Genomic DNA, 27,323 nt, shown 5'->3' on the forward strand with positions numbered 1-27,323 from the left:
TCATTCCTAGGAAGTAATGTGAAAGCACAAATCAGTGTTTTTGTTCTCGTTTGAAAGTAACATACATATTAACAACTCACCATGTAAGCTCTTTTTGGTATTTATATATATACCAAATACGAGCTAAAATTGATGGCTGTCATTTCCTTTGTAGTCTGAATTTAAATGTTTGATAATTTTAACAGCCTTTCACGAGTATATTTTTTCAATGATGGAATGGCTTATGAAACGTAAGTAAACTGTGTTCAACAAACCGCTGTGGGAACAGCTACCGTTTCATATTTTCTTACAGATACATGTGAAAAATACTTCATAAACATAACATAAGATGAAATTAAAACACTTCCTGATAAATTCCAAACAGTAACTGTAGCTTAACAAGAAGTAATGATACAAAATATATAAATCTTACACCCCTACTTGTATGTAAATAATACAGTTTAGGAATCCATAATGCCCCAGACATTAGATACACACTGGATATACTGTTTAGTGTAGTAGCCACAAGCCCCAACAGGATGTGGCTATACACTTACGTGTACTTGCACATAGGTCATTGTACCAGTACGTGCAGCGTACATGTATCTTGCTGCACACTGGTGTCATTGTACCAGTACTTGCAGCGTACATGTATCTTGCTGCACACTGGTGTGTATGTCCACATCATGAATGGCACCTTCATGGTTGGAACTGCTCTGCATACTGTTCCATTCACACTCTGAATCAATTCACAGGACCTGACACCAGGACTTATTTCTCAATCAACAATCATTGCTCTTGATTTACTAACAGAACATGTTTGCACAGCTAGGATTCTAGTAGGAAGAGCTGTTCATTACTTCATCAGAACCGTAAATTTATTCCTAGGGTCAAGGGTGTCATGAGAGACTCCAATATGTAGTATACATGTAGGATAAGGACAGCTATGCACTGATCAATGCTACATGTATCTACTATCAACGTACATATATATCTACACATGTCCAGCATACACTTTTCAACAAGAATGTAATCTTGCCCACAATATTTTTCCCCATAAAATTTTCCTTGTGTTTTATGTTAAAAATAGAAAGCGCTTTCATCATTTTTTTCTAGGAAACAAGTATGACTTGTTTTTCAATGCCCCAAAGTATGTTGAAATACCGGTACATATTATATTACCATGCCCTGTCCATCGCGTTGTTGATTGGTCGAGCTATACCACGTGACTGCCCACAAATACACAGTAATAGTTTGTTTTCATGCCGTGAATATGAATAATATAGTAAACATAGAAACATTACAGCTAAATTACAAATTACATACAAAATTCATAACCAACCATAAAATAAAACGGAGCATTTGTCGAAACGTTTAGATGATTTTTTTCAAAAAAATCTCCCGATTTGCAAAATTTTGGCAGTGCGCACTACTCACTGTCAGGTTCTGAGGTCCTGTTGACGTTTTTTCGGTGTTCGTTGATAACGGACGACACGCTAACCATTAACATTTATTTATGGGTGCGGATGAGAGGAAAGCCAAATTAACGGGCTCAGCAAGCCAGTGTAATCGTCCGTTATTTCTATAATATTATTAGCCTTGTAGACATCTGCAAATAAACATTCTAGTCTAGGCTAATAATAGTAATATTAATTTTTCTAAAGGTCAGACAATACATACAGTACACATACTGTACAGGGTGTCTTGCAAAGTCGAACACTAGGCATGTAACTGTTTTCTACAAACTGAACTAAAATATTGGAAACCCATCAAGTTACTGTACTTGGAAACCCATCAAGTTACTGTATTTGGAGCACTAAGGTTACTAACTTTACCTCTGAAATATCCTACTGTAAAACTGCCTGCTTTTTTTTTCCCAAGACATTTTGGATTGTGATACATGTAAGTGTAATTTGATGCTGAACATTCCTTAAAATCATCAGAATGCCACAATCTGTCATTCAGAATTATAATATATTGATAAAACTTCAATGAATGTTTGATCTGATGAATGACAAATACCATTTTCCATTACTATTTTACATAATCTACATCATACTTCATTTTTCAAAATAAGTCCGAGTCACTGGGAAAATTCGTAGAATTATACTGATCTACACTACAGCCATATTAAAAATGCTCAAATTCATTTTAATTTAGGATGTTATATTGGGACTTTAAAACATTTGCTGACCTTCAGTATAGCAAGTCCTTGATTTACAAAGGACAAGTAAAGCAATTTTATCTAGATATGTGAACCAATCAAAAATTCTTTCATCAACATTCTGAAAACAACAGTGCCCTGTTATGCACCTTTGTCAAGTGGATGCTGCCGACATGAACACAGGTAGATGGTCGACGTGTGCTATTACATTTATCAAATTAAAAGTCAAAGGATAACTTAGTCGGTTTCATTTCATTATGAGATTTCATCTAGGGCTTTTTTATGATTTGATAAAGTATATTGCCTGAGGTGTGGAAATGAAATAAAACGGTAATACAAAATATAGTATTAAATCCATCAAAAGACAGACGAAATGGAAATTGGGTTATTTTCTGAAAAGACGATGAAATGAAACTTTTGCCAGTGGCATTAGTCGGCAAATTTTCCACACACAAACCATAGCTGCCTGAGATTATTCAAAAGAACAAAGAAGTGACGTGACATAATACTAAAATTGAACCTTTTTTATGTAGCCAATGCAGCAAGCACTGTGCAACAGACTTTTGTGCTAGACAGTGTAATATATTCAAGACTGCTGATTTTCATCCTGTTCTGTTGCTCTGTAATTTGTGCAATGCAGAATAATTGCAGATGGATTGAATTCTGTATGTTGTTCTTTTAAACTGATATCATATGATCACGTTTTCTTAAAACTTGGTGAGAGAAGGCTGATGACCTTAAGAACAATGACATCATTTTGGACGATTATAAATACCAAAAAAAACTGCCAACGCATGACTGATAAACATAAGTACATGTACTGTTGTACCACATTGTCTGGAAAATTTCCCTGCACACTTCATTTCATTTCAGAAAGATCTTTTCATTACCCGCTGTGCTTGATTACTCTACTGGGAAATGAATGACAGACATGTAAAAAGAACCACGTAATTTACTATCAGCTGTTTTACTCATTTCTGATAATTGATAAAGATAATTAACAGCTATTGCGCCAATCCAATTACTACAAAGTCCCTACATGGCAGAACACTCTCAGAATAAAATTTATGGCTATGAAGCTGTCAGAAGCATATCCCTGATTCATAATATGCTGCGTTTATCTATTGTCATTGTTATGTAATCACCAAGTGGACTTATGATGAGTAATAGGTGCAGCAATATGTCATACAATGTAAGTCAATATTTTCAGAGTTCAAAAACTAAACACAAGGCAATTTCTGATCATATCCTGCATTGCAAAATTTCCATCAGTCATGTATATTTTAGTTCATACACACTACTCTATTCATCAGCACAAACTACTTCATCAGAACAAAAATTCATCAAATAAAAATGTAAGCCTTTGTCATGAATACAATGTCATATACCTTCCATTAGAGTTTGAATACAAGTTTGGTGTACAGCTGTGTGTTTTAAGAGTTATGATCTGCTAGAGTGTCAACACACTGCAATGCTCTATAAAGCTTCTCTCAAATATGCATATTTTAAAGCTGCTCTTTGACAGTTAGACAAACAGAAACCAGCCAGGCTCCAGTCCAAACAGAAACAGAAGCCTTACAACTAATGCAATGCCTGACATTTTATTCGCCATCACTGGAAACAAACCATCAAAACAGGCAATTTTTATATCATGCACAGGGAAGTGATGTAAGTTTGAACAAGAATACAAAACCATACAGTCAATAATTCTGGGAAAGAGAAAATTGATCCAATGTCAGTCACAATTTTACATGTATGTTTGCATATTTAACTTCTAAATGGCTAAGACTGTTAACTCTATAATTTCTCTAAATGAAAATTAATGGAAAATTATAACTGTGAAAACATCAAATTGTATCGTACTTCAAGTAATCTCCTCTAATATTTTGGTTTTATTCAATTTTATATAAGGCGACTTCCCTTCTCATTTCCAAAAACTGGCAGAAATCTGTCAGTCCAGAATCTATATTACCCATCTGATTCAAATGTAATTAATCTGCTTATATTATTGTGTTGGTATTATGGAGTTTCAGAGCCTTATATCAGATGTATATATAGAAGGTTACAAACCTAGATAATGATATACATATGAACATTGCAATAACTACCTGTACATTAAAAATGTGTGACATCACCGCATACAGAGCAACTGCACAAAAGATACATTTTACTGCCATAACTACAGAAACTTACTAGTTTTCAAACATGAAAGGTATTATTACAACTACTAGATCTTGACCTGATATAAAATAGATCATGACCTTGGGGTCAGGTTGATGCAATATTTCAACTAAATAAGTACATTACAGGTTTGTACTACATATAAAACATATAAAACATATATATGGCTGCTTCAGGTACTTTGGTTATTGTACTAGACACCACAACATACACACTTTCAGAGACTTCTAACCTAGTTTTAACTTTATAAGAATTTTCCACGCCTCATTGCATTATTCTTAGTCACGAATGAAAACTGAAATATAAAACTGTTATGTACATGCAAAGTGTATGAATGTCTCATACACATGAAATCCACCAGCTAGGCCATATGGCGTGCTTCAGAGACATGCCTATTGTGATATGGGTAATCTAATTAAATTATGCCAGTATGTGATTATCACACACCAATGTACCATTAAGAATTGTGAAATTGATTGGTGTTGAATCATTGCTATACGTATACACATACGTAAGCATGCACGCACACATACAGTGAGACAAACCCACAGTGCCTGCAACGGTTCTGACAAATGCCGGATATGACTACAGCATGCAAACACCATGGTATTTCAAGAGAAGCCACTCCTGCCAGCAACAGTGCAGGCATCCTGACCTTAGCAAGAGCTGAATAGACTGAGGTCACAGGTCCTACCTTTGTACCCACACCCTCAGCACTAGTTAGAGCTGTCATTTCCTGTGTGTTTTGTTGGAACAGTGAACCTGTCGCAATTTTATTGTCGTACTAAGAAACACTTTTTTGCTCCTGTTCACGTTTGGGAGTTTTCTATTGGAAAGTCAGAGAGAATGGCAGATAATATGCAATGTGAGAAAAATACTTGTGATGAAAATATTCAAAGATTTTTTACTTTTATGCTATTAAAAGTTCACTGATGCGACAAGACGAGCACAATGGAGTTCATACAATATCTATCACAGACATACAATAAAGATGCAGCTCACAACATGCACAATATGCTTTATACTAGCGCAGTCTTCTGTATAATTTTAAAGGAAGATTTACTCGATGAATGGGTTATTAGATATCAGCCCTGCCCTGGTAAGATTATCATGCAATTTATTAGTCCAGTTGATTTGTATTCACATAACATGGTACATAAGCATATTAATGTGAAATACTGCTTGGAAAACAGACCCTGAGGCAAATTCCAAGAACAGTAAAATGCACACGGATATTCAGAGGAAAGAGATATATGCAGCCCTATCCATTGTCACATCCTTTCCCTTGAAACTACAACGGAACACTTGCACAGAAAAATGCATAAAAAGACTGCAAATGTTTTATCTGCTATCTACATGTAGTTAAACTTTGAAAGGGACTCCATACAACTGATTAAAATAAAACAGGCATAATGTAACATTTTGTGAGCCAATGACTGACATTGACTTTGTAAATGATTGACTGGCCTTCAGATGGAATACCATGGAACATTACTCATTCCACTGAAGGTCACAGACAACGTTCAATTATAGAACAAACATTGACATTGGAAAAGCTGTGGTGCATATCAGAAGGAACTATCTACATGTAACTCTACTCTGTTTCATAAAATGATTCCATGTCAAATTTCACAAATATTCCATTATAACATTATTAGTATTGCATTCATGAAGAGATACTAATCAAGAATATAAATTAAATGGGCATTAACATCATTCTTAATTATATAATAATGAAACTGTTTAATGGATTTTTTCTATTTACAGCCTGATATATGTGATGTTAAAATTGTCAACATAAGTTATGGCATGTGACGTAATGCCATTTCATAATGACCAACTGTTCCTTGCAATCACTGGTGCTGTTATTTTTTTAAATATCTCAAAATTACATGCAATGCAAGATGTGGGGAACATGAATATTCAAAGTTGATAAAGAATTATAAGCATAAATCTTAATACTGAAACAATGCTCATTAATATAATTTGCATATACGAATACTAACTGACCTCTCATACTGCACTTAAAACAAAATTAGCATCAGATACTTCTACAATGCAGTGTTTTAGGCATCTAATCAGACATCTTCTTTTCATTTCAGATAAACCAATAAAGTCAATGTTTATAATCCAAAGAGACCTGACATTGAATCAATGTCACCAAATCAGTAAAAATAAAAAATTGATTTGGAAAGAGTAAAAATCTGCAAGCTATATCTGTTGCCTTGCCGAAACCTGAAGAACTGTATTTTTTGTCTCCTACAAAAGATCGGAAACTAGAATATGTTACAAGTGTCATATTGCTTTTTATCATCTGGCATGGCTCTTTTCTCATTTGTCACTGTCTGCAAGGTATAAAATGCAGCATTCATGCCATACACGTATACATGTATCATCCATAATACTACATGTCAGTAACGGTCACACAACAACCTCTACATTCCTTTCTAAAACAAATATCTAAAGCCACCCTGATTACTAATAGGTTTTGCAGTGCTACACTTATAATTCATTAATTAAATGTATTTTCATTGACAACTATATCTATATTTCTCATTTTTGCAAATCAATGCCAAATATGTTTTAATTTTTTTACTTTTTTAAAATCAAGAAAGGAAATGTGTGACCACATCAAACTAAGACAAAATGCATAATTTTTTCATTATTCAATAATTTAAGAATTGCACATGTACAACTTTCAGTCAAGAAATGCTAAGTAGACAAGATCTACAAAAAGAAAATGACAAATTTTTAATGTGTATATGCCATGACTACAGCCTGTTGCCATGACTACCAACCACAAGCCAGGGCCCTTTGTTGAGACACTAACAGGGCTGTCTTCAAAATAAATATATATAACTTGTCAACAAAGTTATGTCTGAATGGAAGGCTTAACTCTATCATTGGTTACAGGACAAGTACATGTGATATAGGAATGTTCAATATGGGAAACACACTTATTTTAAGTTATGAAACAATACAATTTAAGCCTCTCCCTTTTAGAAGAACCATTGTTTTACATGTATTAAACGACATATAGCTGTAACTCTTGATAATTGTTTTCACTATTTTTATGTTATAATAAAATCAACAACAGTTCTCATGCTACTTCCAAAGGCACATTGAGACACAGTGTTGAGTTTCTTATTGTAACTCAGTTCAAGTGTAAACAGTAATATTGCATGTTACACATATAGATGAATGATGTATTGCAAAGCAAAATTGTTGGTGTTTCAACATGCTTGGGGAGTAAAACAAGAACTTTGCAATTGGCAATGAAAACAAAAACAGTAAAGAAGTCATTAAAAGTTACGGCTATTGGCCTTTTAACATGATGTAAAAATTTCAATCATCGTGCCGTCACTAACAATTTTTAAAGAATGTGAATTCCAGTCTACATGTACATTAACCTGATGGTTTCAATTGACCTTCTCAGAATGAAAACACTATCCAATAGCATTGGATGATGGTATCAAATGCGATTATTTTGAAGAAAGTCTTTCTGAAGTCTCTCAGGGACTTGCACGTTAGAAATACAAATTTTCAGATAAATCTTCCGTTGTGAGAATTGAACAAGACACTTTGAGAGTTTTGGATAAAAATTATTGTAGGCAAATATGAAAAAGATGATCAAATCTGTAACAAATTTGTACCACAGTTATGGCATTCAAACAATTTACTGAGTTTAAGTACAGTACATTTGAATAGTTGAACGCAGAACAAGCATTACCATTCATCATCTCAGATGAAGCTAAAAATCAAGCAATCGTTGTGCCTTCAAAACAAATTATTTCAACTGCCACCATTAAAAGTAATTCCATCAATATGCATTCTTTGTCACATTGCAACTTGAAAGAGAATAATGAGCATTTGCAATTATTTTCTGAAAATTCATTTCGGCATTTTATTCTACAAAGATTTATGCACAGCTGAAGCATAAGAATAAGCATGGACGTGATGGATATTTCCCTTATTTTTACATTTCCAGTGTAAAATTGAATGTACTGTACTAACAACATAAAATTGACTGAGAATTCAATTGTTACACTCATATTATTGCTTTTCACCGGCACTGACAACAACAAACCTAATTCATGAAATTTCAATCATTGCATACTGAACTACTCCAAGGCAAGGACCTAACGCAAGAACCTTTCACTTCCCCTCAATAAATACCCAATTCAGTCAGTAATTTCTATATTGAATAAAAGCATGAAAGTTGCTTTGTCACTCAGACTTAAACCTTGGACAGCATTACGCTATTAAGTCCTAATTTTTTTAACTTACTGTGCTTTATCTGTAAGACATCAATGGGGACGGGAAGTGCGCAAAACAGTGTGAATAGAGTCTAATGTTGTGCATGGCTACAGAGCTGTATGTAGGAGACTACGGAAATGCCTTATAAGAGGTATTACCTTAATATTGTAAGCAAATCATTGCAGGTAGAAAATCAATACCACTTGGCTGATCAACAGATATCCACTCAGAGTCAGACATACAGGTACACAAAGATAGACTTGGCAACTTCCACATTGGGAAATGCTGCCAGTGAAAATGTATGTTTTTTTATTCCTTTGATTAATCAGGAATAACTACCCTCGGGTACTGATTTTGTCTACAGGAGTTAATGATATGCAGTACAGTGAACCTTGGGACAACCTTCCAAGAATTATCATGAATCTGGAAAACAATGTTTTTCTCCAGTCTATATTTGGGTATTAACTTTTTTATATTTCATGTTTATAAGTTGTAGTGTACTGTACTATAGTCATGTTAAAAAAAATCTCTCAATAAAGCTCAGTAGTATTTCCTCATAAAAAAATTAAACAAGACAAGGAAATATAGAGACCTACTAAATTTTTAAGTGTAACAAGTCAATGAAATTAATGATGCCTTTATGATTTTACCGTGCCTATAGTATAGGTTTTAGTACATTATTCAGCTGCCACACCAATGGTTTGGCACAGGTGTCTGCTTTTAGCCTAAACTGTAAATGGGGAGGGAATTTAGTTGGGAGCAAGTTTTTTCCCAGCTTTAATAGAAATCGTCCTTACATAGGGACAGAATATATGCCTTTCCTAGCTGGTGTATGAATGATGTAGCCCTGCGTACGATGCTGTGTGTTCCGCTACAGCTAATCGCCCCGCTGGTGAGCGAGGCGATTAGCTGTAGCGGAACACACAGCATCGTACGCAGGGCTATGAATGATGATGATGAAGCAATCTTATTATCTACAATATCAAACAAGTCATGAGATTTCCTGTTGTTGTTCAAATCAATATCATTTCTCATGACTGATATTCTTCAAATAGTTTAATTCACAGGAAACCTGTTCCTTAAAAAGCATCAACGGCTCGTCTGTCCATGGACAAAGAATTTCCTCTGGACAGTTATGCAAGACACTTGAACCTATGAATATAGGAAGTAATACTATTGATTTTCAAGGCTACTGACCCTGCATTGTTGCTGGCTGATACCAACCTACAGAGGTCAGACATGCAAAGGTCACGGTGTGGTTTATCTTCCAATGTATCCAATAGAGTTATTCAAGCCAAACCCGTCAATTTGACATCCTTGTGTTCGATTGTGTTTACATTACACAAACAACTATGCTATTTAGTATATGGCTGTCTGTGCGATTATTTATATTCAGGGGATCTGAATGAAAACAGTATGATATCTGACTATAATCTCCGGTTTGGGGAATGCTTTGTCTGTACAATTCACTTTGCTGAAGTCATTAATTAATTAAGAATGTCGCTCCACTTCAATACGACTGTCTGGTTTTCACGCTAATCCCATCGGGCTCTCCCAGAAATGATAAATGATCGGCACCACGGCTCTTTAGTTTAACATAAACAGCTGATGATTCAAATGGGTTGGAATTTGTTTTCCTTTAGCAAATTCCAAATAGACGATCACAAAACCTTGAAGTTCCTTCTGATTTATAACCAAAGAAAGTTCAAACATAATTATGGGGAATTCTTATCTTAGTATAAACAAGAACTCGAGTGCCGCTTACACTTGGTACGATTCGACAAGAAGACTTTCAGCATGTTACCCTGCACACACAGAGTATGTTATCTCGGGTGTAACATTACATTTAAAAATCGGCGACCTCCCCACAAGTCTAACTCAAAACCGCAGTCCACATGCGATCAACGGATCGGGCTGGCCAGCTGACCACCCGCCATCAACAAGGAGACGCGTACATGTATTTCAAACTCAGTTACAGATACACGATGGATTAATATTTAGCTACTACTGAAGTTTCAATCGTACATGTAGTGGTCGCATTACAGAAAGTTAAAATGACACTTGTACACAGCCGTTTCACACAGCTAAAGTTGGGTTATATGAGCCATGAAGCTAGAAACGGAGCTCCACGATGAGCGTTTTTGAAACTGTCTCAATAAAGTATCATTTGAAGCAAGAAACGCAAGCTGGCCAAGCCAACTGATTCAACCATACAGTGTGAAGGTTCTACAAGTAACGTTATACATATCGTTGACAAGAAGCGGTCAAGAACTTACAGATTCTCTACTTCGCCGTCTGATCTGGTATATTGATGCTGTGCGATAGAAAATCCGAAGTAACTCTCATTGTCAGGGTAATCGTAACTACTGGGATAATCCTTGAAAAGTGGAAGTCCTTCCTCGATATTATAACTATGGGTAGTCGTATAGAAACACAACAGTAGCAGAATCTCCGAGAGCAGCAGCATTTCAGTCCTCGCCATTTTCTGTCTGCCAATACACATTTTATGAATTCCTACTTCATCCAAGTCACGTCGCACACGAGAGTATGAGTGGGAGGGGTTTTCGCGTTACTTCCGCTGCTGTCGACGCGCTGTCGACGACCCGGCGATGCAGACTCGAGCACAGGGAGTAGCACAAATTTTATATTTCCTTTCGAAAAACAACTGTAATATATCGACACTTTACATCTAAAGGTAGACTAGATCTTCAAAGTAAGATTGGAAATGTAATTTCTATTGAAAGTGACAGTTCGGTGCTCAAAGTAGATGTGTTTTTTTTGCGTTTTTTAAAAGATACCCTTTATAATCTTATTTGTCACAGGTGTGGCATCCAATGCAACAGGCCACAGCTAACAGAGTAGATAAGCGGCTTCGTAAATGGTAAGAAAAAGTGACAATCAATAATCTCGTGTTTTGGTATCAAATTAATAAAAACATTATTTCATTCAGCAGAAAGGCAGTAGTGTGCACATTTTCATTGTTTGCTGCTATATCGGGACTAGTATCGCTGGTAATGGGCACTTACGCAGGTGTTAGTGCGCCCTCAACAGCTGATCTTGCAAACACAATAACATCAAGGTACACACAGACACAGCTCCTCCCTTGCTTGCAACCCCTCATCAACCACACAAACTATCACACACGCTATCTAAAAACATCTTCTGATGAGTTACTATTTGATTTACCCTTGGGATTAAATCAGTCGGTCATCAACCCACAATATACTAGTGACGAGAAATAAAGATCTGAGAGGAGACCATTTTTAAAAAATGTCACAGATATCAATGTGAATTTCTAGCCCTACGAGTATGGCGAGAGTCCGGCTTTGGCTACGCTGGAGTTGGGAATGACTATAGGGCTGTTCACAGTTTACGTCACTGTTCTCTCATTAATATGCAAAAATAAATATTTGTCCGCATTTTGAAAATTACGCATGCAAAAACGACGAAAACACATCTTAATAGGCGACTGCTGGTGTAGCAATGAATACTAAAAGGGCACATTCACGACTCAGAGTACAAGCTGCAAAAACGGCCATATATGCAACATTGATAAAATTTGTCCGCATTTCAAGCTGTGTGTCCGATGTCGCGCGCGTACAGCTATATTTAGTAACAAACCTGTAACCGTGAACAGCGCTATTCTCGACCGCGGGCCAACCGGGTACTTGCTGGTTCTTTACATCATTTTTGCGTCACAGCGCCGTGAAAACAAATAATTGAAGTTCGGATTTTTCAACCACCAGAGCAATATTCAAAGTTTCAATATACATAAGGTACCGTTCAGTTTTTACGGCCGGGGGGCCGGCAAAATCCAGGGGGGGTCATCAAAATTTTGAATCCGCAAAGGGGGGGTCATCGCTTTTTCACTGGTAAGAAAGGGGGGGTCACCAATTTTCAAAACATAATACCAACAATAAAGTTCACTTTATGCCATTGCCATGATCGACCCTCTTTACCGGCGGGCCGCCTTCGGCGGCCCCTACAATAAATATACATTATGTATTACCCATGACCCTCTTAACAGGCAGACCCTTTGGCGGCCCACTCCAAGTAGGTTTACTTCATGCAATGGCCATGATCGACCCTCTTTACCGCGGGCCGCCTGCGGCGGCCCACTCCAATAAATTGACTTTATGTAATACCCCACGGCAATCTTAATGGCCGTGCGCCTTCAGCAGCCCTGTCCAGTAAAGTCTACTTTATGCAATAGCCATGATCGACCCTCTTTACCGGTGGTACCGGTGGCCCACTAGAATAAAGTTGACTTTACGTTATGGCCCATGACCCTCTTAACCGGAGGGCTGCCTTTGGCGAACCACTCCAATAAAGTTCACTTTATACAATGTCCATGGACATGAGTTGTCTATTGAAATGAAGTTAAAAATTGCCTTACAGTCGTCCTAATTAACAGACGTTTCAATGGATGTGGCTGAGAAGTTTGTGCACTGGCATCTCTGCTACACGAATAAAGTGCGCGGCGTACCGGAGTTCAAATCAAAACCATGCGGGTATTTTTGACGTATGGGTTTTAGTTATTTTTAAGCGGGGGGGGGGGGGGGTCATCAATTTTTTTCGTCTGACAAAGGGGGGGTCATCTTTTTTTCATGAAAAATGCAGGGGGGGGTCTATATTTTTTTGAACACCGGCGACAAGATTTTGCCGGCCCCCCCCCAGCCATAAAAACTGAACGCTCCCTAAATGACATAACTTTTAGTTCTGATCTTTTTCCACACAATTTCTATATCATTCGCCCTTCTGTATCGTCTGATCTCTCATTCACCTCGCTCGTATGCGTTTCACCTACTGACGTCACTCCGCGGTCGAGAATAAGAATGCCGTGCTCCTCCCTGTGGTGCGGATTGATTCCATTGCAGTGACGATCAGTGAAGGCATCTTTTACATACATTCTCAGTGTGTCATAAAGTTGCTCTGAATCTTTCGTTTCCTAATATTGCGTGAACTGACAAATATTTGCCTTACACGTAGATTGAAATAAACGCCATTTTCCCCGAAGGACTAGATTGTTTATCGGATACAGCATTATACTGTTTTCTGTATGAGTGAATAGGTCAGGTGACTTACAGCAGGGCAGAAGGATTCCCCCAGCTTGTTGTTTATAATATCTCTCAATAGTGACCCTCCTTTAAATGTAACGTATGTTGTCGAGTCTGCTCAAGGAACACCAGGCCAAACAGGCTGCAAGGAGAGAAATTCAAGGTAGGAATAAATTTATAATCGACGGTTACATATAACTCCGAAAAATTTTAAGCGAAGCTCGGATAGCGGATACAGTCAGACTGCAGTACTTGCCATCCCATTAGTACATTGACTGTAATACCACAAGACGTCGTCTTGGCAAGGTATACTTCAGTAACCACTCGATTAATGCAGTTTTACTTTCAATATCTATATGCCTACACTTCTCACTACTGCTGTTGATGTGTTTTTTAATTACAGTAACAGGCATTTCGTTCGTGAACGGTGAACTGTTTCGCCATTTTGACTTCCCAGTCAGGAGTATAACAGACCAGAACACGAGAGGGCGCCAAATCAAATCTCAATGGAATGCATGAACAGTTAACACCCAGCTACTATTTTCACACCCCTGACGCTTTGCAGGGATGTAGAAAATTGTTTATACTGTTATGTGATCAAACCATGAAACAGTACAGTATCCCTAAAATAATACCCGGTTCTGCAAGGATTACGAGTGCATGATGTGTCGATACCAGCCACTCATTCTTTTTCAAATTCATGTACCGTATATTGTTTAGTGAAATACAGTGATGCAAATTTTCAAAAGAAAGTAGTGAGATTACTGTGATAAGCCATGTATTGTTAACATTACTTTATATTGTAATACTATAAACATATCATATCATAAAGTAAAATCATTTATTTTTTATTGCATTTGTGTAACAAGGTAATAAATATCCATTAGCTGTGTTTTTTGCTAAGGTTTGGTTCAAAGGTAAGGGGTTTAAAAACCCTGATGACATTTTATTTGTCACTTTATAATATACCTTTGATATACCAAGGGCAAGGCCAGTGTTAACTCACAGTGCCCATTATACATACGGTACCTGTACAGTACATATTATACATGTAATTGTAGTTGTAGTACTAGATAAAACACAATTAAACACATTCTTCATTTTAAAATAAAAAGATAATCTAAGTTTCACTTTAATGTTTTAATCTGTATAACTCTTTAATTCCAGAAAAGAGAAGAAGAGAAACAATAGCTGCGGCCAATGTATTCACCCATGCTCTTGTTGAAAATCTAAATTCTGGGTTAGTATAAAACTTTGTAAAAATCATTCACCATCATAGACTGAAAGATTCAATTGTTTATTGGGTACTCTGCTAACTCCAACACAAACTACTACTGAGGGCAGTGTGTGTATTACTGTATTGAAGTAAAGATATAAGAGTACTGCCCACAAGAGACATAGCAGGCACCTCAAACATGTACAATGAAATTTAGCCTCATCAAATTAGATAGTTACATGTATCAAGTCCAGTTACAAATACAAGGTGTGTTACCAACCACTTTGGGAATCATGTTGGCAGGTCTGCTTTTACATCCAAATATGCTGTCAAGAAACTCAACCATATAAGGTGATTGGTTTCAATAAGATGTGTTTTAAATTTTTTTCTTGAAAATAGACCAGGAAAAGTGAACAATGACTGTGGCTGAAGATAACATAAGACTTTACATATGTTTGTCATGACGTTGAAAGATCTCTCATATAAATTATGGTCAATTTTCATTTTCAGGAAAGATATGGAGACACATAAACAAAAGTAGGCATCATAAAGAAAGGAAAAAACAAGATCATCCAACCATTTTAATAACTTTAGAAATTAACAAAGTCATATGTGTCAGGTCCAGAGTCAAAATGTTAGGAACAATCTACACAGCAAAGTCTTGCCATTTCTCAAAATATTAGACATAGTACATATTCTTTCAAAAATTATCAATTCTAACTTTTGGATGTAACAGCTCAGCAAGATTTTGTTGGAGAATGAATATTTAATGCTACGCCTTAAAAGTCATGGTTAGAGTTGGAGATGGTGGAGTGCCCATACACAACTGAATCTTTCACCATCTACACACATACCCCTAGTAATATTGCCTCGTCTTATCTCTCACTGCGAGGTAGACAATTTGATGTAGCTCAGTGGGTGCGCACCCTCATTTGGTGAAGTTGATGTGGCTAAACCATTGTACAACAGCCAGAGTGATTCATAGTGCTTAACTCCACTGTTCCAAATGCAAAGTCAGTAATTGCCTTCATCATGGAATACTGGAATATGCCATATATGCAGTGCACATGACATGTGTATGTATATGCTGATTCTAAAGAGACCATGTGAAGTCAATATCAGCTTTATAATGCCTCACATAAATGCTCTCTAGAATTGTATACTACTTTGGAGACTACTGGTACATCATGTACCCAGACATTTCCACTCCAGCGTCAGTTAGTGTCCCTGTGAGTAAAAGTGAATTTTATAGCTGAGAGAACTATTGTCATGTGTGCACAAGTTGTTGGAACCAACAGTACAACTGACCTTCCAAACTGCAGTTAATTTGCTGCGCATGCAGTGCATGCTGGCTACAGAAATTATGTGAGTGTTTTGCTATGAGGTATATCATGTCACGTACAAATTGGTAGACAAATGTGCATGAGTTACAGTGTTGCTGCCAGGAATTTTAGATCAGGGGACACTGTGTCCCACTACCATTTATTTTGGGGGACATTTTGTACATTTTGGGGACAACAAGCAGTTGTCAATCAAATTTTGCATTATTTCGTAACACATTAGTTTCACTGAACAAATTTCAAGCTACCGGGACCGCGTCGCTATGCTTGAATTTCAGGCAATTGAAGCAGTATACCATATCTGCTGCAAATCAGAGATCAGACGGACTACAGTCAAGCAAAGTATGATATCAAGTGCAGCGTTTTAATTACTTTTAATCATATAGCTAGCTTTGAAAGTACGTTGTGTAAGCCTAACAATAACTATGCAAAACAAAGATAATCATCAGTACCAGATATTACTTGTAGACTACACCATCACAGTCAACTCACGAGTGCGCCCAAGGTGACGGCAGTACGCAAGAGTGTGGGACAACGGGTTCTGCTTTGGGGACATTGTCGCAAGGGCGCATCCTGGCGGCAACACTGGAGTTATAAAATAAACTGGATTACCATCAACAAATGCTCAGTTGATATGATGTTCCGTTAACATAGCTGTGGTGACAGAAAAATATCTCCCATGACATTATTTGGTTAAACTGATGATGTCATTTATGTTGGATACATATCAGAATGATGCAAATGCATCGTAATTCGTATTTATGGGTATCAGTGACATCATCATTTCTATCCTGAACGAGCAGGACTGTGACTAAAGTATTGTTCGGATCCAAATATATGAGAAGCGTGATAAATTATGCAAACAGAGAGCAGGGAACATCAAAGATAACAGATTAGCTGAAGCCAACAGAATACTCATCCATTGAATTGTCATAAACAGTTCATGACTAAAATACTCCACTGTTAACCCTATAAGCTACTGTTATTGACAATTCTCCTGCCAGTGTATTTTCCATGCAACATTTTATTGATAATTCAATGTATTATGGGCTGACCAGATGTCTGATCTACTCACCGTCTCAGGGTTTCCCAGGCGTATCAAAATCAGAAGAAGCTAGATGCTGAAGCCAAGCAACTACAATCACATGCAGCACAGTTCACAAAACAAACAATGCAATGGCTACAATTGGTGGAAACATTCAACCAAGCTCTTAAGGTAACCAATTGTGCTGTATTTACTGGGAATCTTCTTATAGGCATGTGACAATCACTAATTTTCTGATGAATCTTAATATCAGCAAACCATGTACTGGCATTTTGAAAGAATGCAAAGTTTTATTGCGCCTGACATTTTATATCTAGATTCCTGTTTCACATGTATTATGCAGGATTTTAAGGTGACAGATCTTTTCCACTGACAGTGACTCGTTGTAGGTTGCTTTGCAAACTTAAATAACTCTAACTATGCCAATCAATGTACTTTGTGGAAATGAGTCCATTTCTTTAAGAAATTTGGCATTATGTATTCTGATAAATGCAAGCCCCTGAATTCTCTTACACTGTGTGTGTAGGGTTATGGATTGCATTTGTACCTGAAACCTCTGTTGGATCTGAAACATATAAATTACACGGAAGTTGAAAATCTCCAACAGGATGAACCTGTCAAAGTAACATCATACAATGTACATGTACCCAATAATTCATGTATCAATTTTCGTTTGTAGGAAATTGGTGATGTAGAAAACTGGGCCAAGAGTATAGAGACTGACATGAGAACAATATCTAGTGCACTTGAATATGCTTATAAAGGTAAATCACATATTTTCAGTAAGATACTTCTTTTCTACAATTATTCTTTCTTCTAGTATTTAATTTTGATATGTTACAAGTTCATTCTCTGAACCTACCCAGAATTGGGACATATTAGCATGGTGACAGATTGTATTGTCAGTTTGAAGGTACTTTTGTCACTGATGTAGCAGCTAAAGAAAAGGTTGACATTAAGACTTGACAATGACTTTGAGAAAGTATCATTGATAAGTATATGTAAATGAAAGAAAGTGAAACAAAAACTCATCAGCTATACGGGTGATAAAGATTTGCAACCAATGAGAAGTGTTAGGAGAAGTGGACAGCTTATGTTGCTACCATGCAATACAGCACAGTGACTGACTTCCTCAGAAGACTCCTGTAACTGATATATTGTTACTTGTATTGTGTTGCAGATCAAGCACCAAGGACATGACGGTGTAAATCAGACTGCCAGTGGTTGATTTTCCAGCTTTGTAATGCTGCTCTCAAAGTTTTTTCCCATCAAAACTGCCTATATTTTCATCCAGTTTTTGGTAGCATGATAACAGCTCATATCTATGACAACTGGTGCTGAATATTATGAATGTTTATTCTGTGTATAAAATCTAGAAAATCTAGTAATTAACAATTCTTTCTCTGAAATTCGATACAAGTAATCCAAAGAAAAAGTCGGCATTTCCAACGCTGCATAAATTAACAAAGTTGCAGTCGCTTTAGTGTATTTTCTTTAGTGTCAGACAAACTGAATTATTTCTAGTGTTGTGTCTTCTAAGTAGATACAGGTGCCAGTGAGCTGTATTTTGCCAGACATTTGATGATCAAATTCCCTTCATATTTCAGTGAGTAAAACCAAATAAACCCCTTCATATGGGAAAACAACAAAAAAAAAAACATGTCAGGATATGAAATCACAAAATTCAGACAAGTCAAATATTGTCGAAACAGGGAACCAAATCAGTGTGGCATTCATGATGACTTGTCGTAGTTCATAAAATATTGAACAATTCCCGTTTTTCCTATGAGATGTAAGATGAAAGGATGTAGATACAGGGTAAATTGCGCTGTATGATAAAATTATGAAAAGAGCTGAACATCTCAGACAAAACTTGACTTCCGGTGATAACTCCATCTTTTTATTGATACCGAGGCAGGGTATTTTCCAAATTATGTAGTATTGACAATGTGTGTATAGAAACTGATTGAATGTTATGCAAGGTTGCATGATTGGCATGAGAATTTTTTATTTCTTCTATCTCATTGTGAAATAAATGTAACTTCAGCTGTGTACATACCAATTCATCATCGTTTGTATACTTTGTAAAACACACATGCCAGCTAAATACATGCAATAAATGCATGTTAATTTGAATTACAATAGATTTACCTGCACATAATTTGAACTTCCTGTAAAGATTTGAACAGATGTCAGAGGCTTTGAAACAAACAATTCCAAGTTGAAAAAACAAAACTTTGAACTGGCAGGCATGATTTGCCAATTTGCTTAAGGTAGCTACACACCTTTTAGACACTTTCAGATTTTTATTTTTTTCTCAATTGAACACGTCCCAAACCCCAGTAAAGTATACATTTTCTGAAAGCCCTGATATAGAGCTATCCGACCAAGCACAGTACACGGTCATTATTTGCATAAGAGTCACGTGACAAGCGTTTTGCTGAAGCTTCAAAAAAACGGTTTTTTTCCGCCTTATGCAAACACGCTGCAAGATTTCCGGTTAGAATTTCTTCATTGACAAGCCTTGACAATATCCTTCAAAACCGTGTCTGCGATTTAATCTTGGAGGCTCCATTCAAATTATATGGCGTGATAATTAAAATTCCTTAAAAAGCACCTTCATCTAACACCTTTAAGAGCGCATTAAAAAAAAACAAAGGCATATAAAGAAAATCCCATCTACTGTCTGGGATTTTCTTACGTTGGGAGTTTGAACCCAATTGAAACCACCGTATTTTCTACCCTGGGTTGATAGCTCTGCTGGTGGAAAGATTTGTCTCCGAGGCTGTCTTTCGCCCAGTTTAAGCAATGTATTCATTGCTTCACTTCGATAATGTTTGTGTGCGATGTGTGATAGTGAGCGTACGAGTGTGAGTGCTTCACAAACTCTACAGCGAGTGGAGGGATTGCAGTCAGAAAATTTGTAACAACTAAGGTTGGTTATTGAACCAATCTTTTTGAGATTGGGGATTTTGCCAAGCGGTTTTGTTTGTGGTTTCTCCACTAGGTGACTGGGTGCCGTACGTTGTGAGTTCGAACCTGATTGAAACCACTGTATTTTTTGTGAATTCAAAATATTTAATTACACTACACACAATTCATGAGCTTTGTGAAATGATGTTGAGCGTATTTATAGAGGACTATATGACTAGCCTGCTCATCAACATTCTGTGACAGCCACTCTTCCTATTCATTTGAAACAAAACAAATACTTACTTTCAATATAAAGTTTATTGAATATAAAGAGAAATACTGACATATTCAATTACTAATCAGTAACATCATGAGTCATACACAGCTACAATGGGGTTGGGTTACATGCTTGACAAGTTTCTTTTCTGGTTGGTTTGTATTGTAAGAAATATATTTTGTTTGTGTGAAATGATCTAGCAATTTGGAATTGAACTGTAGAGTATGTGGATTATATATAAAATTGAGTTTGGTTACAAAAGAGTATGTACAAACCATCATGTTATCTCTGTGTCACTGTGAAATTCACAGAAGAGAATGGTATGTGAATCTAGTGTGACAATCTACTTCACAAATTTCATATTTTTTTCTACTCAGAGTATTGATTTGAATGTATAGACAGGTTGTTCAAAACTTTTTTACATTGGTGGCATTTGTAACAGAAAAGGAAACCAAGAGACAATGGAATTCAGAGATGTATCACCTTCACAGATTAAAAAATTGTTTTATGAGAAAATAACCGGCCAAACATGAGAGAAAAGCCAGTGTATTTTTCCAGTGACCAGCCAAAAGTGAACACATTGATGTGTGAAATTATTTATTAATTCATTTCCTTAATCTTCCAATAAGAGAAGTTCATCCTCTAACTCTTCTTTTCTGGCAATTTTTTGTAATTGTTCTTGGGTAGGGTTGCTGATTTCTCCCGATGAAATTTTATCCTGGAGCTCTTCAATCTGTCTGAGTTTCTTTTTGATGTTTTTTATCCTTTTAGAAGGATCTTTGGTCTCTGCACCCATATTACCCTGGGTGGCTGATATTGTTGTTGTATCCAATTCCTTTGCAAGTTGGTGCATCTCATCTTCATTCTCACACTGTAAAGCAGATAATTTCTTTTCCTGTTTTTTCAATTTCCTCTTCTCATTTTTCTTGGCTGCCTTGGATTTGGCTTGCTTTGGTTCCTCTGTTGGTTCTTCCACATACCCTGGAGGCAGCTTAGGTTTACTGTTCATCCACTGTTTGCCTTTACTCTCATACCTGAATCAAAGAAAATTAACAGTTTTGAAAGTTGCAAATTTCTTAAGGCACTAAGCTGTACTGTATACAGGGTCCATATACTCAAAGTTACAAGGACTTTAAAAGATAATTTCAAAAACTTTCCAAGACTTCTTGAGATCAAAACACCATTAATATATATATATATATAGAGAGAGAGAGAGAGAGAGAGAGAGAGAGAGAGAGAGAGAGAGAGAGAGAGAGAGAGAGAGAGAGAGAGTAAAAATTCTATCTGGAAAATGGTGTTTTTTGATCTCAAAAAGTCTCGGAAAATTTTGAAATTATCTTTTAATGTCCTTGTAACTTTGAGTATATGGACCCTGTATACAGTATATATATATACATACATATATATATATATATATATATATATATATATATATATATATATATATATATATATATATATATATATATATATACACACACACACACACACACACACACACACACACACACACACACACACACACACACATACACGGTATGATTTTATATATCATATTTATATCAGAGCAGATCATCTCAGCATTTTTCAAAGCTGTGGGTGGATGATCAATTTTCTTGGACTTTCCAGAACTCCATTTCATTTTCAATGACTTTTCCAGGAGGCTTTAAAATTTAAGGACTTTCCGGGGCTGTAAAGAGCCTGTGTATAACCCATATTGCATTTCCCTCACGATGTATAAATTTCAATTTTTGTGAATATACATGTAGACATGATGATCCAAAGTAGCTTTGTGGTACAATACAGAGATACATTCATCATGAGATTGGAGAGACTGACACTTGTCTCACCAGATTAAAAATTACGCAGGAAACAAAGATTTATAAGGTTTGAATTAGAAAGGTACACACAAAAACAATATGGCAAGTATAAAAAGTTTCAGATGTCCCTTAAAATACATGAAATATACAAAATACATACTGGTATAACATTCTTTGTCTTTTAAGTGGTAAATTTATGACATAAGTTTATACTGAGGATTAAAAGGCTTAAAACACATAAAGATAGTACAGGCGCCGAAAATGAAGATGTAAACTTTGCTAAACATTTCCATTGTCAATTAAACCATTCTCTTTCTTATTCAAGAATACACATCAGGAGTCAATGTGCAAATTTTACTACTAGAGACACAGATTAACATAACTAATACCATTATTTGAAATCAAAACAGCTGCTATCCATGTGTTAGTGTGTATGGAGGAAAATAGAATTGTGGATTTTCACAAAAACAAGACAGTGAACAGTTCATGTAATTTCTTCAACATGCTTCAGTTCACGAAGCTTCATACAAATTCAGTACTGTAAACTTTGAGACTTTGAATATCTGTATAAACTGAGGCACATACTATCTCAGTTTCTTATTAATTCAATGTGAAAGTGAACTACAGGCCACCATAGAAAGAATCATTCATTGAAAATAAAGCTAGGATACCACCAGCACATGGGAGCAGCGACAATTACAACATACTTACAATGGTACATCTTCCTGTGGTACATAGCCTTCTTTCACTCTTCTGGCTTTCCTCCATGATCCATCCGGCCTCTGTGTTGCCGGAATAAAAGCACCTGGAATGTCATCATGACATGCCTATATTAGACTTCATCATCATACAGCATTACACATATTTAACAAGGTGTGGTTATAATCAGCATACACAGAACATAATTTGGCAGAAATCAAAACAAGAATGCAAATAACCACTGTGACAAATGAGTGTTCCAATTACTTTATACATTCAGGCTTACAAATGCAAGAACCGTACACGAGAGGCAGGGAATGACCTAAAAGCAGAACAAAAGCCTGTCATACAAGTAGCACTGCAAGAGTGAAGTCCTAATCTGTGACATGTTACAATCTGCAACTTTCAAACCTATGAATGACAGATTGGAGCAACATTTACAATGTAAATTCTCAGCAAGTGAATGACAAGGTTCACATTAGGTAATGGTACATGGAGGTCCATATAACATGGAAAAAACATCACATTGAGGCCAACAGTGGTTTTGGGTGAACAGGTACTTGGGCCAAAGTGGTTTTGGTACGAGGTGAAACTTTGGGTGAAGTGGTATTGGGTAAGGTACTACCTGTAGTACTTAGGACGAGGTTTTGGGATGAAATGGTTTTTATGTTGATATTGTATGGTATGTGTGGGGTAACCTGGGTTAGTGCGATTGGCAAAATTGACTTCAACACACATCGCATTAAAAAAGTCACACTACCGGTACACTACCTCATCCCATATCAATTCACACCAAATCTACATTGTACCAAAACTTCTTCGCCGAAAAGAGTCACTTTGCCTTTAAATCATTTTGTCTGAAAACAACTCAACTTCTTCCCAAAGTGTTGCAAACCGGAAAAGCTGAAAACAACCGACCAGTGTTCATGAAGATTTCATCACTTATCTATTTCCCCGACAAAAGTCTTGAAAGTTAACACATTTTTAGAAACTGACGTCATGCAAGGCATCAGTGGTAGCATTCTTCCAAGTATGAATCAAAGTTACATTTACACATGAGACCCATCCAAGATGGTTTAGGGATCAGCTTGTACTTGGGGCAAAGTGGTTTTGGTACAATCTGGTACTTTGTCTGAAGTGGCATGGCACTATGCTAAAGTTGTCCACATGGAGGGACTGTGGTTTGCCAGATACTTCACCAAAATCAAATCGCACCATATACAATTTCACACCAAAACACCTTATACGAAAAACACTTCACCCACAAGTCACTTCACCCCCAAAAAATAACTTCACCTCACCAAAAAAATGTAGCAAACCACTAAAGCTTAATCCTCTTTCTCCCAAGCGGCATTTATTTCTATGGATTCTGGTAGAAAGAGGATTAAAATAGGACACCAATACCCATGGAGATTTCATCTATCCCATGCCCAGAGTCTTTAAAGCGAACACACTTCTAGAAACTGACATCATAAGATTCTGTGCAAGGCACCAGTCGTAACTTCTACAAGCCATAAACATGTGTTGGGAGACAGCATTGTCATAGCCAGACACTTTCACCACACTAATGACTATTACTCATAGGACAATAAATGTACATGTGAATGTGGTTTTGCTGGCAAATTTACCTAAATCTTTTATTTCTAATTCTACCATTTATGTTGTTTGAGAGGATACAAGATTCATGGTAGCCAAATTATGCCTCAAAGTTACATGTAAAAACATTAGACTATGACCCATTGTGGTGTTGGAATGACCTGGCACTTGGGGCAAAATGGTTTTGGTACCAGGTGGTAATTACGGCGAAGTGGTGTGGGTTGATCAAGTTGAGGTAATACTTGGGACGAGGTAGTGTTGGTATGAAGTTGTGTGAGGCAACGCAGCTTTGATGCAAATTATCTGCTGCTGTTGTAAGAAAGTGCGCATTTCAGGTTGAAAGCGCGGGTCCCAGTAAGAATGAGAAATCACACCTAAAATGCAAAGAAGATCATTTTTGACGCAAAGAGCATTGCAGGTATGAATTCAGGGATGTAGTAGACAGTGCTGGTTTATTGATAGCTGCAGAGCTGTGGCTTGAGGGTTTGCCTGGGTATTTGGGTCAGATGGCAAATACCCAGGCAAAACCTAGAGCTACTGCTCTATTTTATTGAATAAATTGTGGCTTTTTGTGAGGTAAATCTCCGAACTCTGCAATATGTGCGTATAGCAGACGTTCTTTTTCCCAACTTCCCATATTAATGCATACCACAGCAGCTATTACCATGTATCCAACCACAAACGACTGTGTGTGGGTGACCAACCTGGTTCTGTTGCGAGGTGTATGGACGAATGATATGGACCGAGTCGACACGGAGGACGGTACCTGCAGTATTGCAGCTCGAGGTTTTGCCATGCCTGTGGGTCGGACGGCAAGACCAGATAAGGTTTTGCCGTCTGACACACTGGTTTTGCCCACAGGTGCCCAGAGTTGAAGATGTACATGCATAGAGAGAAAAGGAAGGTTTGACACAATTTTGCTTGTCGGACCGTGAATCAAAACAAATATGGAGTTTAGAGTCAAATAAAAGGTCTACGCCAATAGCAAAATACCTCTTGCCTTTAACGCTAAAGTTTCAAGTGGGCAAACCAGCATTTAGTCTCAACATCGGCCAAAAACTCTCTAGTTACCCCGGTCATCAGGCTGTTACGTACAGCAGCAGTGCGGTTCTCATTAGCATTCCACATGAACCTGTGACCCACAAGCGCTAAATTTAAATCCGCTATCAAACGTGATACAGATACCGGTGTACAACGTCCAGCGTTGCGTTTTGAACAAACCTAAGTCGGATCCTTTACCATCGTTAGTTGGTATTTTAGAAAGTATTTTAGCAAAGGTCACGAGTTCAAATAAAACGCCAATTAATCCGCGCTAAACTATGGGTAATTAGTCCCATTCAAAATGTCTGACGTACGTAATACCATGGAGGTACCTCCATGGTAATACCTTGATGATGTACCTAACCAGGAGTTTGGGGCCAAAAGTGTGACTTATGATGAACGAGTCTCAGAGTTGGACATTAAATACCAAAGGTATTTACCTATCGAAGGACAGCAGTTTTTTTTACTGCATGCGTTGATATACGTGAATTTTTATCGTCTACAGGATTCCGGAGGGCAAAATCGTGTCAAACCTTCCCCTTCTCTCTATGTACATTTCGGACATCTCGGACGCGGTCTGCTAATTACTGCCCGTAACTGCCCGTAGCTGCCCGAGGACTGCCCGAGAACTGCCCGAGGACTGCCCGAGGAGCAAGTAGGCCAAATTTCGCCAATTTTAACACTAAGCCAATAGCTTGAACTTATATTATGCCTGGCTAACCAAAATATCATTGATTTAGTGTTTTCTTTAGCGCTTTAGAACCCGAAAGATGCTGGGCTTTCGACGAGAAAGACGTCCCCATCTTGATTGTGAGATCATACCATTCAGTGCAAGGGTGGTAGGCTATCAAGCTGTACGCACTCAGCGAGGTTATTGTACCACCTCTCGGACTAAATGGTATGATCTCACTATCAAGCTGGCGGATGTCCTTCGAGCGCGGGGCCGTCTTCAGAGTTCAAAACCGCTGGAGAAAACATCAGGTTAACGCCAAATCAATGATATTTTTGGTTGGCTGGGCATGATATAAACTGAACCTATTGGCCTAGTGTTAAAATTGGCGAAATTTGGCTCACTTTTTCCTCGGGCAGTCCTCGGGCAGTCCTCGGGCAGCTACGGGCAGTCACGGGCAGTAATTAGTAGGACCTCTCGGACGGCAACTCCACGGACCTGTGGTTTTGCCGTCCGACACAAATACCCAGCAAACCCTCGAGCTACAGCTAGGAGGACGGGCGAGTGGCTTGGACTCGGAAAGTCGTCAGTTTTTTTTTTTTTTGTAGGACAACACGCGTGTAAATCTGCTAGTCGGTTTAAGTGTTCAATTATGTTTGGGAAGCGACCGTCTATTACAGTCCGCTTGTGCCATAAGTTGTGGATGCATTTCTTTGACAAAGTCTCACGAAGTTCGCAGACCATTCAGAAAGACTGGTCCCTTGTCACTTCATGACTGAAGTTTTACATCAACATGCACGACCAATATAGCACAGTTTTTTTCCATTGTTCGTCATAAACTAACGAAAACTTAGGTCTAACAGAAATCATCGTTCTTGCTATCACTCATCTTACCATTTTCGTCTCTGACAATGTTGCTGGCATCGGCCGCCGCCATTTTCTCTTTAACTCTCGCGTTGTTCTCGTAATAGTCACGTGAAAGAGGGAATTCCCATTAAAGGTCAAGGGGTTCCCCGGCCATAGAGTCTGGCTCATGTGTCTGGCCCTTCTACCACGTGTTTACTAATT

At 37.3% G+C, this 27,323-nt stretch overlaps 3 protein-coding genes across 3 annotated transcripts in view; 1 reads left to right on the forward strand and 2 right to left on the reverse strand.

Moving 5' to 3' along the window:
• LOC139139827 (integrin alpha-6-like) overlaps window positions 1-11,103 on the reverse strand; it is a 59,088-nt gene extending 47,985 nt beyond the window's left edge. The window contains exon 1 of the mRNA XM_070708765.1: window positions 10,858-11,103. Coding sequence (XP_070564866.1) covers window positions 10,858-11,084 — 227 coding nt within the window. The 5' untranslated portion in view covers window positions 11,085-11,103. The remainder of the gene's footprint in view (window positions 1-10,857) is intronic.
• A 2,287-nt stretch (window positions 11,104-13,390) lies between these two features.
• LOC139139830 (biogenesis of lysosome-related organelles complex 1 subunit 1-like) lies at window positions 13,391-19,301 on the forward strand. The gene is made up of 5 exons (XM_070708767.1): window positions 13,391-13,801; window positions 14,806-14,878; window positions 17,278-17,410; window positions 17,919-18,003; window positions 18,420-19,301. Exons 1-5 carry the CDS (start codon window positions 13,741-13,743, stop codon window positions 18,437-18,439), a joined length of 372 nt encoding a protein of 123 aa, XP_070564868.1. The 5' UTR covers window positions 13,391-13,740; the 3' UTR covers window positions 18,440-19,301.
• A 1,150-nt stretch (window positions 19,302-20,451) lies between these two features.
• On the reverse strand, window positions 20,452-27,286 carry LOC139139829 (partner of Y14 and mago-like). The gene is made up of 3 exons (XM_070708766.1): window positions 27,150-27,286; window positions 22,961-23,054; window positions 20,452-21,463 (listed from the first exon to the last, which is right to left on the reverse strand). Exons 1-3 carry the CDS (start codon window positions 27,190-27,192, stop codon window positions 21,043-21,045), a joined length of 558 nt encoding a protein of 185 aa, XP_070564867.1. The 5' UTR covers window positions 27,193-27,286; the 3' UTR covers window positions 20,452-21,042.
• Window positions 27,287-27,323: the final 37 nt, after the last annotated feature.

Source organism: Ptychodera flava, chromosome 9 (genome assembly GCF_041260155.1).
Source record: "Ptychodera flava strain L36383 chromosome 9, AS_Pfla_20210202, whole genome shotgun sequence".
NCBI lineage: Eukaryota > Metazoa > Hemichordata > Enteropneusta > Ptychoderidae > Ptychodera > Ptychodera flava.

What these genes read in the sequence shown, in the direction of transcription:
- LOC139139830 (XM_070708767.1), top strand. Translation starts at nt 13,741, where the DNA reads ATGTTGTCGAGTCTGCTCAAGGAACACCAGGCCAAACAGGCTGCAAGG. An exon ending in GTTGAAAATCTAAATTCTGG is followed by an intron (nt 14,879 to 17,277) that starts GTTAGTATAAAA and finishes TCACCGTCTCAG; the next exon opens with GGTTTCCCAGGCGTATCAAA. An exon ending in ACTTGAATATGCTTATAAAG is followed by an intron (nt 18,004 to 18,419) that starts GTAAATCACATA and finishes ATTGTGTTGCAG; the next exon opens with ATCAAGCACCAAGGACATGA.
- LOC139139829 (XM_070708766.1), bottom strand. Translation starts at nt 27,192, where the DNA reads ATGGCGGCGGCCGATGCCAGCAACATTGTCAGAGACGAAAATG. An exon ending in CATTGTCAGAGACGAAAATG is followed by an intron (nt 23,055 to 27,149) that starts GTAAGATGAGTG and finishes ATGACATTCCAG; the next exon opens with GTGCTTTTATTCCGGCAACA. An exon ending in CCACAGGAAGATGTACCATT is followed by an intron (nt 21,464 to 22,960) that starts GTAAGTATGTTG and finishes TCTTTGATTCAG; the next exon opens with GTATGAGAGTAAAGGCAAAC.